This window comes from Protopterus annectens, chromosome 3.part1 (assembly GCF_019279795.1).
Source record: "Protopterus annectens isolate FY-2018-M chromosome 3.part1, PAN1.0, whole genome shotgun sequence".
Taxonomy (NCBI): Eukaryota; Metazoa; Chordata; order Ceratodontiformes; family Protopteridae; genus Protopterus; species Protopterus annectens.
The window spans coordinates 1,697,685,218-1,697,703,031 of record NC_056732.1 but is presented as its reverse complement, the minus strand read 5'-3'; the positions used below and the strand labels follow the sequence as shown (position 1 = coordinate 1,697,703,031).

Here is a 17,814-nt window from a genome sequence, read left to right as displayed (position 1 = left end):
TTTTTGTTTAATGCTGCTTTTCTCCCTAAACTACAGCTGCTCTGTTTTTAAATGCATAATACTATAGGCATAATTTATATGGTCCTCTAAGACCCATAATCAACCCTCAACGCAGCAGCAGCAACATTTCATTGGTTACTGACTGTAACCTGTTTAGTATGTAGTTAGTACATGTGTATTGTCTTAACTATCTCAGATACCTTTTCCAAATACCTTACCTCTATGGCATTTCCCTGTCCCATCAGGGGCGCACACACTTGCAAGCATACAGTCAGGTACACTGTTGTCTGCATAGCTTCCAACATATCACTTAATGCAATTGTTAGAAACAGAAATGTTAATTTAGTTGTTTTAAAGCGGTACAAGTCTGTTGAAGTAATGAATTAGCTTTGTTTAGCAGCATGTTCAGTCTCTGGTTAGAGTTTCTTCCCCGAATAAATTTTTCAAAACATTCTCTTCTTCATTCTATATTACTGTAGGAGTGCAACACACACACACACACACACACACACACACACACACACACACACACACACACACACACACACACACCTTGGTTAGTGAATGTCTTCTGGAACATGGCAAAAAATGACATCTTGTTTAATGTTCATTTTCAGATTGTACTTTACAGAGGAGAAGAAGTGCTAGACTGTGACTGTGATATGGCCAGTGTCCACTACCTTCTATCCAACATCCCCCAAAATCTGCCTTATGAAGACCTGATCTCCGATGCAGAGCATCTCTTCAGCTGTTATCCTCCATCTGAGCTTGCAAAGCAGGCTGCCTTACAACATCACAAGAGGTAAGCACTAACGAAAGTCAGTTATTTTGAATGCACATATCATTTGTTTTAGTTCAGCAGTCCTGCGTTCTGTTCCCCTCCTTTATTTTCAGTTTTCCCTTTCCTTCTATACATGAGAGTCAGCCCTTGCAGGAAGGCAAACTCTGCAAAGCTTTTCTAGAGTGCTGTGTTCAATCATGGGTCCCTCAGTTACCTTGTATTCTATCATTCCATCCCTTAAGCCCTTCTGTAGTCTCAAACTCCTTACGGAAACTATCATTTCTGCAAGCTTAACATAAATCTTTTATTTATTTACAATTTGTTGACTGGTATAGTCGCATTAAGCCAATGGCTTGTCTTTAGGTGAGACTAGAGGTGGTAGTCATACTGACTAGAAGAAATTTGTCCAGGGCAGTGGGCAACTTTACCACTCTGGGGTTCTTCTTCATCCACCTGACCTACCACCATCTCCGGAAGATGAGGCACTGGTTTAACATCTCATCTGAAGGACAGCACACGCAGGAAGGCAGCACCCTCTTGTGCCACACTGCAGTGTCAGCATTGGAAAATCAATGCAACGACTTGGTATAGGAATCAAACTCGTAGCCTTCTGCACCAGAGGTGAGTGCACTACCCGTTGGGGACTGCATAGTTTTCTTTTCATGTTGTGCTTTTGTCCCTTTCTCCTGCCCTCTTCTTTTTTCCACATTTCTCACCTAATGTCTGACCAAGCAATATTTGTTGTGTATTTCTGGTCCTTCCTTTTCTCAAGGAAGCAGGTTTCATATACCATATAATGCCCCAGACTTTCTTGACCCTTAATGTGTACACTCGGTCAGTATAATGGCATTTTGGTGAACGATTTGCAGATGTACAGTTTGTATGTTAAGCGGCAACTCGGTAGGACTTCATACAGTGGGAGAAATTCCTTTGAGTCCATTCCCTTCTCTAGACAGCCAACCATTGCTTGTTATTCATCGCCACACTCTGTGTGCCTTTTGTGAATTTATTGCAATTCTCTTCACATCCTAGTGTTAACTGGGGAATTATTTTCATTTTTTTTCAAAAGGGAGACGCACGAAAATTAAACTAATTGTATTAGAGATGTATAAAATTAAAAATAAAAGTATGTGCATGAATAATTATTCAAAACATAAGATACCTCATTTTATTGAAGTTTTCATTAAAATGTGGTATGTGTAAAATGGTGTATAACTGCATTTGCCACAAGTAGTGTATTACAGTTTAAACATGATCTGAACCATGTTTATTGACTGTATGTAGAGTTGCAAAGTGTAATGCTGCTTGTACTTTACCATACCAGCGCATACCCTACTGCTTTTGATGTCTTTTCTGGACAGTACTTTGTTGGGATGTCCCTCCTCTCCAGAAATGTATAACTATAGAAACAAGAAGGGCAACTTCTAAAATTCACATTGAAGCCACAAAAAAATCCTGTTTGGTGACTTACAAGGTTTCAGAATGACAGCTTCTGTAACTCTTATTACTTTTTGAAACAATCTGGGTTACTACTTTGCTTCCTGGAAGATATCCTTGGAATTATATTTCAAACAATACTGCTTTTAAGGTGTATGAAATGTTCCATTTTGGTCTTAAAAAGCCAGATACTGTAAGGGTCAGGATATCTTTTAGCCAGAAGCAGAAACTTTTTAGGTTAGATGTTGGAGAGATTTGTCTGAACATTCTATATTTTTATTTTACATTCCTTGTACAATAAATTGTCTGTTTGCATAGTTACTTTTCATGTGCAATGCCATATTGTTTTTATTTCTAATAAATGTTGTCAACTTTCTATTCTTGTGGCTGATGGTTTATGTATTGTTTTAAGTGTTTGTACATTTTGTTTGTATGTTTACTGCATGATGTCCACTATATGAATTGTGATTTCTCACAGTTAATTGCTACCATTTGAATGTTTAATTGGTAATCCGTAAGGTGTATTCTTGTTTCATAAGGTTTGAAAAACTGGTGGTGATGTATGTTAAAGCTTGGAAAGGAGGGTGTTGGTGCTGTACAGTCCAGCCTCCCTCATTCTGAACAATTGTGTGCGCACATGTGTGTGCATGTGTGCACATGTGTGCGTCTCTGCATGTGTGTGTGTATATGTGTGTGTGTGCATGTGTGTGTGTGTGTGTGTGTGTGTAGAAGAGAATATTAGTATAAGTTGTATCTGATGATAAAATTGTACTGAAAGGCACTTTGCTCAGTCTGAGGTATGAAATCATGGGAAGCCATTAATTATAGATGGTCTGTAGCTGTGCAGTTTGCAGCTTATTTGGGTGTGCAGTTGTCTGCCTTTACACACAGTAGCAGTGCATATTTACTAAGCCCAGATGTAATTTGTGTACAATTTGGTCAGACTCCTTATTCCTAGTGTCACCTTGCTTCAAATATTGATTTAAATATTTGTTTAGTTGGCAAGTTTTCATCAGTGGTTTTGTTTGCTAATAATGCAGCATGACCTTTAAGTCCTTGTCGTTTATATATTTAGTGTATTTTGATGCTGGAGAAAATCTGCCAATCCAGGAACCTTTTTAAGGACAAACCTAGGAATATACTACACAGGAACAAAACAAACATAATTTAACACACATGCAAATTAATTTCACAGCATTATGTCAATGTTCATATTAACTGCAAGACAGAAATAACACAGTAAGCATAACAACGTTATGAAAATAATGTTTCAATTAACAGAACTACACAGCATACACACATGAATGAAGATACAGCCTAAACGTGCATACAAAGTGTAAACACCATAAAGTAACAAGCTTTTAGCCTGCAGATGCATTCATTCACAAATTGGGAAAAAGAAGCTTGAGGCATAATATAAACATTTAAGCTTTTAAATTTAGAAATGAGAAGTGGTACTGAAGTTCATCAGGAGGAAATGTCATGAAAACTGTTCTCAAAATTTGTCAACCAGCAATAATTTTTATATATAACATACGATCATTTATAATTCTTTCATGTATTAGTGTTGTTCAATAAAACCTGAGAAGTTCGGAGATAAATTTTAATGTTTTAACTTAGTCATGTTGCTTTGACTAATGAGTTGTGAAATGCTGCAATCATTACAGCTTATTCACCAGAGTTGTGTCATGGGAAATGTTAAAATCATTTAAATGCATCAGCAAAAACAAAACATTGCAATATATTTTGGAGTTTTTAAAGTGCTTTTCAGCAACTTAGGCATTACTGGTGTGTTGTTTCAGTTGGTATGATAGCTTTACCATTTTTTTAATTGTTGGAATCAGAGAAACGGGGTTGGCACAGAGAGGTAGCAGTTAGCATTGCTGGTTCACAACTCTTAATGTATTTTTCATATTGATCACTACTGCAATAGCCTAAGCTATATGGGGTTGTATCCCGTATAGGATATGACAACCAGACAGTTTCCAATGCTATAGGTCACCTTTCTCACCCTCAATGTGAGCTGAGTAAAAAGACTGCTTTAGGTGCCAAGCCCTTCAGATCTTTCTTGCTGCTGAGAACATTGCTCTTCTGCAGACGTCTGAGCATCAGCGGTTGGCTAACACTATATCATTGCTGGTCACATAAGTTTCCTTCAGGGGGGACTTCCATGTTACTTTTTTGTTGATTAAACCACGTTTTTGGCAAAAACAGCTATTTTAAAGCTACATAAAATTAGTTTTGACTGCCACGTTGCTTTCATGTACTTTTAAATGAGAGTGCAATTTTTACTTTAGTGGTAAGACGTTGTTGGAACTTGATAAACAAATTTTTCTGTAGAGAAACTCTACTTATTTTGATTTTTGGGGCTAGGGAGAGTGTTCCCTTTTGGGGAAGAAGTGACTCTCTTGCAATGTTTATGTTCTGCCAAGTTGGTGCTAAGGTTCCCAAGGAATCAAGTACCATTTTCATTTGACCATGGAAGAAACTACCTGTCCCTTTGTTGAATCTTCTTCCTGCAACACAAAGAAAATGTTAGTGAAGCAGCCTGTGCCACCACACAAGGCTAGTAATTGGGTGACTCTGCTTTGACCAGAGGTCGTGTGGGCCATACAACCACCATGGACCAGGGTTTAGCCCTGTCCTTTGTTGCTTTTGGGGTCCCCTCAGTGGGCAAGGGAGAGCCACACTTGTTGATCATTGTAGAAGGGACAGAGAATGTGGCCTTGCTTAGCCAGAATGTTGTGTCTGTCCCTGGGGAAACTGTTGCTGGTAAGAATATGTCTGTTTGTCCCAATTGTCTAGTCAAAAGGAGTCAGAAAACTAATTTAGTGTCAATTTCTTTGGACAGGAGTAATTTATTGGGCATTTGCTCAGGGTCTTGTACAGGCTATTGACCCTTATTGCAAGATGGCTGCTGGTAAAAGGGAAAGAGATTTTTCTTTCCCTGAAGGGTTTCAAGATGTTGAATCTCTAGGGGAATGTGAAAGGACAAAAGCAGGTATTTCTCCTCAAGTTTTTGATTCAGATTCTTAGGAGAGTATGGTATCTGAATCTCCCTGTGAAGGATTCAATTCCTCTGACACTATTTCCAAAATATGCCAGTGCTTTCCATGGGAGAACTTTGAGGTTTCTCACTCCCTTAAAAATACTGTGTATGACTAGCTACAACTGGAATTTCTAGAACTCTTACCCATCCCCTGTGCTCTCAGCATTAGATGTCAACATTAGATGATGTGTTCTTCACAGCCTGTGGTTTCTCTGATAGCCAACCTACTGCACCCAAGAAAGCAGATAGTGGTACGACGTTCCTCGGTCTTTCAAATTTGTATAGACTCATCATAGACCTGATCCAGATTCTATAGCTTTAATTCTAATACTTCCGACAAGGATAGTAAAGCTATAGATAAGTTTGGAAAGTAGTGTATGGTTCTGCAACTTTGATTTGTAGAATTTGGAATTGTCAAGCTCGTATGTTAAAATGATTCTAATTGGTGGATGCAGTTTCTTTTTCTGCTTTGTGTGGTCTATCTTATTCTGTTTTGATGGCCACTACTCGTTGTTTGAGGAGGTACTGCTTCTAGGACTATGGTAACTGGTACTGTTTTTGAAAAAGGCTTGCCTGGCTGAATTCTCAGAACTTCCCAGATGATGTTAAAAATGAAATTTTGAATTCTCCTTGGGTGGCAGATTTAGTTTTAAACCCTTTACTTAAGAGTTTGCCAAGAAGTGTGATGGTGGAAGTCAGCTAATTCAGATAATCTCAGATTTTACAGCCCTCCTTCTCTAAAGTTTTCAAAGAATTTTCTGCTCCCTTGTCCAATTTAGGCAAGAAACAAAATAAGCAGTCACAGCAGAATGCTGGCAAGCAGACATTTAAAAGGCAGTGGCAGTGAGGTTCCAAAAAGAAAGCTTGAACACCCCCCCCCAAAAAAGGACAGTCAAATAAGGCAGAATGATTGTTTAAGGGACCTTGTCTTACTGCTTCCTCCCTGGCAGTCTTGTACCCCTTCCAGAAATTGTGAATGTACATTTCTCTCTTTGGCAACAGATTGTTTCACCAAATGGGTTCTGAAGCTGATAGAGATGGTAATGGGAGGAAATTCCTCCTAATCAGGGGATTCCTTTTCATCCCCAGACCAAACTTTTTTTTTCCTTTCTGCCCCGAGTCACATGCTGTCTCAGGATGTAATAGAAACAGTTCCTCCTTCTCAGTTGGAAAATTATTTTATTCAAGATTGTTTTTGGTGTCAAAGAAATACAATTCTTGTGGACCAGTTCTAGACCTTTTCTTCCTTAATCAGTTTGTGATAGTACCCAAGTTCAAAATGCTTTCACTTTGCAACCTGTTTCTAGATACCTCAGTTCAAATAGCTTTTCTTCCACAGGAAAAAAAAATAGATCTATTCCAGGGGTTTTCCACTCGGACTTCTGTCACTGCAAGGGAGTACCTTGGGTTTCTGGATCTCATGACATCCATGATTCTCATGATACCCCTTACAAGACTCCACATGGGAAAGATACAATGGCATCCGAAGTCTGTTGAGTCCCAGGACCAACACCCATTTCCTTTTCAATTTTCAGTTCTGAGATTTATGAAAAGAGAAATCACTTGTTGGAGACATCAAATATCCCTGGGGCAAGAAAGACAGACAAAAACACACAATAATAAAAGAGTTGCTAGCTCTTATAAAGGCTGTCAACTCTTTGAATCATCTATGGTGTCCAGGATCTCTTCAGGTGGTTATGGACAAATACTACAGTGATATGGTAGGCAAACAAGCAAAGGGGACCAAATTTTAGCCCCCAGTGCAGAGTGGCCATGTTAGCTTGAGATATAACTTTAGAGCACAATCTTCCCCTACAGACATCTTACATTCAGTCAGAGCAAAAGCGTGTGGCAGATGAGCTGAATGGGACAAAGGCAGACCCTCATGAATGGAAACTAGATCACTGGATCTTAGAAAATTTTAACCATCTGTGGAGAATTCCTCAGGTAGACCTTTTTGCATCCTCTCTGAACAATTAAATAGCAATGTTCTGTTCCAGGACTCCATGCAAAAAGGCCTGGAAGCAGACCTCTCAACCATACAGAATTACTCAGTTTTTACCAAGTTTTGGGGTCCAAATGAAGGGGTGCCATGATTCCCGAGTGGCATCCTTTCATTTCTGATTTTTTTTCTTTTGGTTTATTTATTTTTTCAAATATCACGCTGTCGGAGCGGGCGTCATCACATGCACGGTTACGTCAGCCCTGTCAGGGCTATCAGCCAGTCGGAATTGAGTTTAAGGAGCTCACATTGTCATTTCCGGCTGCAAATGCGTGTGGGAAACAGCAGTTTCAAACAGCAGCACTTAATGCGAGCTGGCTTTAGATTTATTTATCTAACAGCAGCACTCCACGGGCTTTGGATTTGGATTTAAACTAACAGCAAGCAGCAAATGCGAGAGAAGCAGGCTTTGGATTTATCTAACAGCAGCACTCATTCTGGGGGAAAGTGCACTATTGACAGCAGCACTCGTTTCATTTTGGGGAAAGTGAAGTATTGGACTCAACACTCAAGTAGTGTGTGTGTGTGTGTGTGTGTGTGTGTGTGTGTGTGTGTGTGTGTGTGTGTGTGTGTGTAATACACCTGGTGGCTAGAAGTATTCAGCCTCAAACCCTGTACCTTTGGTACAGGGTAAAAAGAGCCTAAAGTCCCTAACCACCACCATTTCTGAGCTTTGTCTACATTTTTCTGCACTAAGAGTTGAGAGCTGTGGTGAAAAGTGAACAGAATTTGTATTCTCCCATTATTGGCTTTGTTGTTTGTCCAGGTTTTTTGTGCTAAGAGTTGAGAGCTATGGTGAGTGAGAATTGAGCACTGAATTTGTATTCCCCCATTATTGGCTTTGTCCAGGTTTTTGTGCTAAGAGGTTGAGAGCTATGGTGAGAAGTGAGTACTGAATTCACTAAATGATAGCCATTAAGTTTCAGTCTTCCTTTTTTTCAGGAAACTGCTGATTTGGCATAGTGGTATGTTGCTCTGACTGTAGTGCATAGGGTCTTGGGTTCAAGACTTGCCAGTGACATGCATGGTGGTAACACATTTTATTCTAGCAACTTTCCAAAATTATGCAAGCAATGTTTAAAATGTGTCCCTGTTTTTTGACCTTTTGCCCCCCCCCAAAAAAAAAAAAAACTGAAGTTGAAAATAAGTGCAAGAAGCTGTGCAAGATGCCTATGGCTTACACTACTGTCATTCTATTTATAGTGTGGGTGTGGATGTAGACTTTTATGATGGAAATGTTCTGAATTGGGCAGTTTTTGTCTGTATTGATTCGTGCATTTTTGTTTCATTGCCTACAGTACAGCCTACTGGAAAAATATTCAACAATAAATTTAAAATGCTCCCTGTCTAACAAGTGTGATGTATTATGCAAGGAATATAACTTAATAAAGTCAGGAAGGTGTATCACAGAAAAGAACACATGTATGTTTCTTGTTTTGTGTACAAGGGACCAATGATTTGAAAACAGCCCAAAGGTAATCTTTATCCACCACTGACTAGATGCATTTTCTTTGGATGTGGTGTGTGGGTTTCAAGGCTATTTCAATGAATGTGAGTTTCAAGGGCAGAGAAGTTTTAATGCCAAGTCTATTTTCATTGTGAGACAGTATTGCTTTGTTTAGCAGATGTCTTAGTGTTTAGGCATTGTTCTGCTGCAAAATGAAAAAAATAAAATCCAAATAATCATTGTAGAAGTAAAGCAGTATGCACACATTGGTGTTTATGGTAAATGGGGAGAAATAGCCAGGTAATGGGACATTGGAATGGCTGCAGGGGGACTCTGGTGCCATATTTTGGTTGTCTGTTCTTCAGTTTGCATTTGAAAGTTGGTATCCCACAATTCTATCGGAGTGGGTGGGATTACGTAATTATATATGCAAATTAGATGTTAATCAGCATACAGATTTGTACCTATTTTTTATGGGCCTTGTCCAGATTTTTGATGTTTCCAGGTTGAGAGGTATGCCTGGAAGACAGATGCCTTTTCTTTTCCTTGCACAGAAATGTTCCTGTATGCTTTTCCACCTTTCCACAGATATCCAATTTACTTCTAAATATTCAGACGGAATCCCCCAAGATCATTGTGGTGACTACGATCTCACTCAGGCAACAGTGTTTTTCCCTTTTGGAAATGACCAGAGGAAGTTACCACAAGCTCTCATGGACTAGATTTACTCACACAAGAACAGGGGTGCTTGATACATCCCAACCCCAAACAAATTTTAGGCACCTGTTTACACAGTATGTGCAACCGGCAAGAGAGCCTGCTACTATGAAATCATGTAAACCAATGTAAAATGTTTTTTAGTTTGTGCAAAAAAAACAACCCAGTCACAGCTTGTTTTTCTGCAGTTTTACAGTAGTTGTGTGTTATTTTCCTATGGGCTGTCTTATTCCTCTATCAAAGTTCATTTGTTGGTCATTTCAGTATATCTGCCTGTGGATCCCCCTTGTAAAAATGCTTTTGAAAGGGTTTCTATGTAAGAAGCCATACCAGTAGCTCCTCCTTGTGATCTTAATTTTGTGTATGAGACTCTAGTATTTACTCCATTTGTACCAGCTCATTTGGCTGACATGAGGTTCTTAACATGGAAGACAGCTTTGCTGATTGCTTTGACCTCAGCCAAGAAATGTATCGGAGTTCCAAGCTATTATGGTGGGTTACCCTTATCTCATTTTCCACAGAAATGGGTTTTCTTTGAGAATTAATCCTTTAAACTTTGATACTACTTTTAAAGTATAACTTTAAGCCAAACTATCTATCCCCTGATGTCTTTCCAGGACCTAAAAATGAGGGAGAATGGATACTTCATATCTTGAATGTCCACAGACAATTTCTGGAACTGTCTAAACAGAACCAAATATTTCAAAAGTTCCGATCCTTTGTTCATTTCTTGTGAAGTAAAGAGCAGGAAACAACCTGTGTTAAAGCAGACTGTTTCCAATTGATTGTTCCAGGTTGTTACTTTTTGTTATTCCCAACACAACAAAACTATTCCAGACAGGGTTAAGACATCCTCTACCTTGTCTTCATCTATGGCTTTTTGGAAAGTGTTTAACTCAAGAAGCAGCAACGTGATCCTTTCTGCACACTTTTGTAAAGCTCAAAAAACTAGATTATTTTTCCAGTTCTAGGTCAGGCTTTGTCTAGACCATTCTGTAGGGGTTTCTGGACCCTTCCCCTTCTACCTCCCAGTAGTTTTAAGCTATCGTAATCTCCCCACATAGCTAAGGCTGCCACAGCAATCAGTATGTGGAACATAGTACAACTGTGTAAGGAAATATACCATAACAGTACATACTCAAATGATCAATTGCATCAGTTGCCACTCCCTCCCTCCATCCCCCTTGTTTTTTGGTGTATTTTGCGTGCCAGGGTGTGGATATATTTATGTTCTTCATGTTTCACTGTTGCAGTTATTACATTTGGGTTATCTGCTTGCAGGTAGCCCTCAAGTTGGCCTGATTAACAAAGTCTTGGGTTCTGCGTTGGTTGCTGTCCCTTCTTCCATGACGTCAGGTCATCGGGGGTATAAAACATGCAGCCCAACGCCATTTCATCAGTCTTCCTTGCCGTGCGGTGCCCAAAACAGAGGCAGTTCATAAGTGCCGATCGGCCGACTCCTGAAATTTTCGTTTTCGAGTTTCAGAACCAAAGTCTTCAACTAAAGCTAAGTACCCCGTTGGGGAAACTTTTTCTTGCTCCTTACCGATGTCAGTAAAAGTTAATAATTGCATTACTTGTGGAAAGCAAATACCTCATAAAGATTTTCATTCGTGCTGTATTCCTTGCCTAGGCCTTGACCACAACGTACCTTGCTGTCGGTTTTGTGCTTTATTTAATCAGCGCACTATCCGTCGTCTGTATATTTTCACCTCTAAATATTTCAGTTCTCAGTTTAATTATCCAGAAATGTCGTCGGTTAGCCATCTGACTACGGGGATTCCGAAAAAACATAAAGATAAAGACAGAGACAGGCTGGCGAGGTCCAAAACTGCCGACGACACTTCTAAGCCAGTCGCCAGTTCGCCAGTACTCAGTGAGGTGCTTTCGCAGCCCCTGACACCCGCTACTTCTAATTCATAGGCCTCTACTGAGACCCATTCAGAGCCGGGTATGCCACGAGATGCTTCAACTATGGAACCCGTGGATGTCTCTACCTTGGATGGGTCCGGAGCCGCTGTGCAGGCACCGGCTTCTGAGGGTGTATTCAGGCCTACAGACTTGCATATTAAACACACGCCTCCTTCTTTACTTAGGCCTAAATCTCGATCCATGCCTAAAAAAAACGACGCCCAGGCCACATGCTCAGGCCTCTATGCCTAAAAAACAAATGATAAAAATAGCTGAAGATCTAATAACTTTAATCAGGGGTAGCCAACCCCCCTTCTAAGAGGCCTAGGACTGAAGCTGATTATGAATCTTCTGATCAGGATTCTGTTTTTTCTGATTCTTCTGATGATCTGGATTGGCCCTTATCTACTTATGAAGATTCTGATGCAGAGGACTCCATTCCCTCTGCTTCCCCTCCTGAGGATTTGTCTTTGGGGGAACCTTTCGTACTGTAAGGGAGCATTTCCACTGGGAAAGCCAGGATTTTTCTGATTCAAAAAAGAGGCTTAGGGATTTCCTTCTCCTTCCTCAGCATAGGCCTTTAGCTATTCCTCCTGTACTAGACATTGTTGATGATGCTTTTTCGGAATCTAGTTTGGCCCCTGATTCCGTGCCTCTTGCTCCCAGAAAACCTGACAGATACTACAGGGTCCCTGAGTCACACAAGTTCCTTTTTAAAAATCCTATTACAGATCCAGAGACTATTTCACAGGGGCCCAAGGGCATTAAGGCTTCTACTGCTAAAAATCCTAACCCTTCTGATAGAGACTCCAGGGCGCTGGATAGATGGGGTAGAAGGTTTACACTTCTGCAACCTTGGCCATTAGGGCTTTAAACTGCCAGTTTCATATGTTATATCAACAACATGTTACTGGACTGTTTGAACAGAAAATGATGTTGATTCCTGACTGTATGGAAAATAAAGAATTACAGGATTTAATGCATTCTGCTGAACAAGTTGGAAAACATACTTTGCAATGTGGTTTTGATTCATTAGAGGCCTCTTGCAGGGCCGCTGTTACTGGGTCTCTGCTCAGAAGGCATGCTTGGCTTAAGGAGCAATATTTGCCTGATCATGTTAAAGCTAAATTGTTGAATGCTTCTTTAAATCAGGACTGCCTATTTGGCAACAAGGCTGAGGAAGTTCTTAAAAAGATGGAAGATGAAGCTAAATCTATGCAAACTGTTAAATATTATTTACAAGTTCAGCCTCCTAGATTTAGTAGGCACTGGCCCTCTAAGAATTGGTCCTTTCCAGCCCCTTCCAGGTCTTCTCAAGCCAAACCCAGACACAGCAAAAACCCCAGGTTTCAGTCCCAGGGGACACACAGAATTAAGCAGTGTGGGCCTCCACTTCCAAATCTGGGAATAATAAGACTCCTCCCTATGGTAAGCTGTCTCAATGACTTCATTTTAAAATTTCCAAGCACTTATCAACTGAATGCCCCATTTGGGGGGAAAGATTGCTCTTCATGCAAAGAATTGGGAACTCATTACCCAGGACAAATGGGTTTTAAATATAGTGTCCCAGGGATACAGATTTCACTTCCTCACATTGCCAACACCAAGTGGGTGTCCGGACCTACCCCCAAAACAGTGGGTAGAGGCCCAAAAACAAGTACTTTCTCTCTTGAGCATGGGGGCTATTCACCTGGTACCAGAAGTGGAAAAGGAACAAGGTTTCTACTTGAGACTTTTCCTGGTACCCAGAAAAGACAATTCATGGCATCCTATCCTGGACCTATCTACTCCAAACACCTTTTTGGAGATTCCAAAATTCAAGATGCTGACTCTTCACCAATTACTTCCTATGCTAGGCAAAGATGCCTGGTTGGCAACACTAGATTTAAAAGAAGCATACCTGCACATCCCAATCGGGGAATCTTGCAGAAGATACCTACGCTTCAAAGCAGGCTCTGCACTGTCCTTTGGCTTATCTACTGCGCTCAGGGTATTCACAAAGTGCTTAGCTCCAGTTATTGCATTTTGCAGGCAAAGAAATATTCAAATATACCCATACCTGGACGATTGTCTAATTCAGGCAGAAAGCCAGGACATACTTTTGAATCATCTGGCCTTTGTACAAAGGGTTCTAACTTGTCTGGGGTACACTATAAACGAAAAGAAATCCCACCTGGTACCCTGTCAACAAATTATATTCCTGGGAGCAAGCTTGAATACAGTGTCCCAGATGGCTTACCTCACGCCAGAGAAACAAATTAATTTGACAACCTACTTCAAACAAGTGGCCACAAAAACCCTGCTATCTGCAAGCCTTGGGGTTCATGGCCTCCTGCATTCTTCTAATTCCATATGCAAGACTGCATATGAGGAAACTACATTGGTATCTAAAAAGCCTATGGTGTCGACATTCTCAAGACCTAGAAACAATGATTCCTATCATACCTTGCCTACACCTAGAGTTCCTTTGGTGGGCAGAGGCCTGCCACCAAAACAAGGGACTACCTTTCACAGCCCCCCCTGCTGCCCAAACCCTAACAGCAGACGCATCAGACTATGTATGGGGGGGCTCACCTGGCAGGAAAGTGCATTCAGGGCAAATGAAACCCAAGTCAAATGCACCTGCATATCAATCAAAAAGAAATGTTAGCTGTACAGAATGCTCTGACAGCCTTCAAGGACCACATTCTTCCAGGACAACTAATGGTAAAGACGGACAACACCACTGTTATGTGGTACATAAACAAGCAGGGGGGTACACATTCTTACCCCCTCTGTAGACTAGCTATGGCATTGTGGAACACAGCCTTGAGCTACCAAGTGCACCTACAAGCTCAATTCCTGCCAGGAAAATTAAATACACTGGCAGACGGACTAAGCAGAAACCTCATGGACCCACACGAGTGGAAACTGGAACCAAGGATTTTCAACATTTTGACAAGCAAATGGGGGAGCCCAGATATAGACCTGTTTGCCTCTTCCCAGAACTACCAATTGGAAAAATTTTGCACAAGGACTCCCCACAAACAAGCCTGGAAAGTGGATGCTCTGTCCTTCAGCTGGAAAAACCTGTCAGTCTATGCCTTCCCCCTCTGCCTCTGCTCTCCAAAGTACTATTAAAAATCAAACAGGACAAACCAAGGATGATTTTGATTGCTCCAGACTGGCCGCACCAACACTGGTACCCCCTCCTGTGCAGTGTGTCACGGTTATCTCCATGGCACCTGCCTCAGACTCCTTCCCTGCTGTCTCAGCAGGAGAACCGATTCTGCACCCTCAGCTTCTAACACTGAACCCTGCAGCCTGGCTAATTACTTAATCTCTCCTTTAACATCCCTCAGCAAACATGTGATGGATATCATTTTAGAAGCAAGGAGGCGTAGTACTAGAAAATCTTATGCTGAAAAATGGAAAAGATTCTGTGCCTGGAACCAATCTCAAGGAATGAGCACAGCAGCGCCCAATTTACCTCAGATTTTACAATACTTACCTGAGATGCTTCACAAGGGCCTGTCTTTTTCCTCCATTAAAATCCACGCCTCGGCCATTTCAGCTCATTATAACACAGAACCTCCCCTCTTCTCTCATCCACTGCTCAAGCAGTTCCTCAGAGGGGCCAAAAATTTGAGACCACCCAGGAGAGCTCCAACCCCAGCCTGGGACCTTAACTTTGTCTTGGAGAAACTCACTCTACCTCCTTTCAAGCCAGATGCTACTGCAGACTTAAAATTTCTTTCCTGGAAAACAGCTTTACTTTTAGCAATCACTTCAGCTAGAAGGGTATCTGAATTACAGGCCCTTATGGCAGTGGAGCCTTTCATCATCTTTCATGCGGACAGGGTGTCCCTCAGAACCAATCCATCTTTCATGCCCAAGGTGGTATCCATTCTGGCTCTTAATCAGTCCATTCATTTGCCAACCTTCTTTCCCAATCCACAGAATAAAGGGGAATGGATACTGCTTTCCTGAGATGTGCACAGACAACTTGGATTCTACTTGGACAGGACTAAACCTCAAAGGAAGTCTGAACTGCTGGTGGCATTTGCTTCAGGGGCAGAGGGGAAGGCTATTTCAAAGCAAACCATTTCTAAATGGATAAGCCATTGCATTCATTTCTGCTGTAAGCACCATGGAAAACCTATCCCCCAGGGGTCAGACCTCACTCTACCAGGGCTGCATGTACCTTTACAGCCTTTCTCAGAGGCGTCCCTACCAGGGACATCCTAGAAGCTTCTACCTGGAGTTCTGTACATACTTTCACCAAGCATTATCATTTGTCAATTTTCTCTAAATCCAGAGCTGGCTTTGCCACTGCAGTCTTGCAAGGCCTTATAGCTGGCCCTAATGCTATCTAAATTCCTCCTCCCAACCATAGCTTTGGGAATCTACCCAAATGTAATGACCGCAACAGTGAAACACGAACATAGTACAGTTGTGTACACTTACCATAAATGTAGATGTTCGAGTGTATTCACTGTTGCAGTCCTGGTTACCCTCCCTCCAGCCCCCTAACTTCTTTTGGCTATACCTCTGCTTTCCTTTACTATGCTTAAAAGCCTTTTTGGTGTATTTGCTTTTTTGTTGGAGGTATATCTTTGTACTTTTATATTTAATTGCTTCCCTTTAGAGGGGCACCTGACATCTGGGGCAAGGAAGAATTGATGTAATGGCGTCAGCTGCATGTTTTATACTCCTGACGTCATGAAAGAAGGGACAGCAACCAACGCAGTACCCAAGACTTTGTTAATCAGGCTGACTGAGGGCTACCTGCAAGCAGATAACCCAAATGTAATGACTGCAACAGAGAATACACTCGAACATCTACGTTTATGGTAAGTGTACACAAATGTACTTCTTTGCCTAGCGGTATTCTCTAATGTTTTAGTCTCCCTCCATCTGGAGGCATGAAAGCTCTGAAGGGCTTAGCACCCAAACTAGTCTTTTTAGCCAGCGCAGCTTGAGCCAACTAATGGTTTGGGCATGTGGAAGGTGCTCTGAAGCTTGTTGGCTGTGATATCTTGTGCAGGATATAACTCCATATAGCTTAGGCTGCTCCAGCACTGATCATTCTAACATGTGCTATTATTCTAAGTTTGCTTAGACATCTGCACTTCATACAATTTATTTATTTATTTATCTTTTTTACAGAGGTACTTTTTATTTGGAGACTGCATGCCCCCATTTGTCTACATGGATTTTTGCTAGATGCTGTAGTTTCTTTCCTCATCCCAAAGACATGTAGGTGAGCTGATGATCCTGCTCTTTTTTTTTTTTTTGATAGACTGCCATCCTGTCCAGGATTAGTTTGTCTGATTTTTATTCATTGAGCAACAAAATAAGTTTTGGGTAACCCAAAAACCTTACTTCAGTCAAGTAGGTAGGAGAAGAATAAGTACCTGGATGAAAATCAGACATTGCCCTAAGAAGGAGACGTTTACAAGTTAAACTGCTTTTTTCAGAGTACAAGAGTGAGATCAGAGCTACTTTTATAAATGTGTTTTGCATCTTGGTCATATAAACAAATGAACGAGTGTCCTTGGTGCTTGAAGCAAGTACAAAAGCATTCTGGCTTTGTCACTTTCCCAAGGTGATGAGGAAAAATGGAATCTGGGGTTTATTAAAGTGAATGTGGACATCAAGTACTTCTTCCTGCCATTCAGAAGTGCATCTTCATTTGTACATGTTTAAACGTGGGGTGTGATGGCACGTGCCATGTAGCAGAGTTTGTAATATACTCAAATGAGCCAAGAACTCCTGTAGCACAAGCCACATTCACTCTTGCAGACTGATGTATTGCAGCAGAACAGGGGACCTTTGTGAAACGTATGTCATCAGGTCACAGATAACATACTGTAACTCTACCTCCTGAACCTAGGATTTCAAAACAGTTAATTTGTTTAAAATGAATAAATGATCAGAATGTCTTGCATTACATTTATGGAAATCTTTTTTTCAAAAAGAAAAACAGTATTATTCATCCCTAAAGGTGTGCAATGCAAGATGTGTCATACCAAACTCTACCACCATTTTCTCTCCAGTATAATAAATAACCTTTCCCTGTAACATCCCTTTCTCGTTTACCTTAACTGTAACAATGTATTTGGTCCCTACAACACCCCTTTCTCTTTTACTGTAAATATATATGGTCCCTACAACATCCCTGTCTCTTTTACTGTAACAATACATTTGGTCCCTACAACACCCCTTTCTTTTACTGTAACTGTAATAATATATTTGGTCTGTTTTAAGTGTTTGAGTGTGTTAACCAGTCTGATGAAGTTTGAATGTCTGTGTAGTTGATGGAACAAAAGTGGTTACTTAGTTTATTACTTTAGGAAAAGTCTTTGTCTTCGGTACAGACATGGTGGGTGGAAGAAGTCTTTCTTTTTGTCGTACGTTAGTTTTGCTTTCTGTCTTTGAGTCTGACTTCACATTGTTGGTTTAATCCTTTGCAGAGTCAAAGGAACCTC

At 40.8% G+C, this 17,814-nt stretch overlaps 1 protein-coding gene across 1 annotated transcript in view; it reads left to right on the top strand.

The window, feature by feature from the left end:
* LOC122798625 (TBC1 domain family member 20-like) overlaps nucleotides 1-17,814 on the top strand; it is a 381,335-nt gene that overhangs the window by 281,348 nt on the left and 82,173 nt on the right. The window contains exon 7 of the mRNA XM_044067711.1: nucleotides 618-802. Within this exon, the coding sequence (XP_043923646.1) occupies nucleotides 618-802 (185 nt within the window). The remainder of the gene's footprint in view (nucleotides 1-617; nucleotides 803-17,814) is intronic.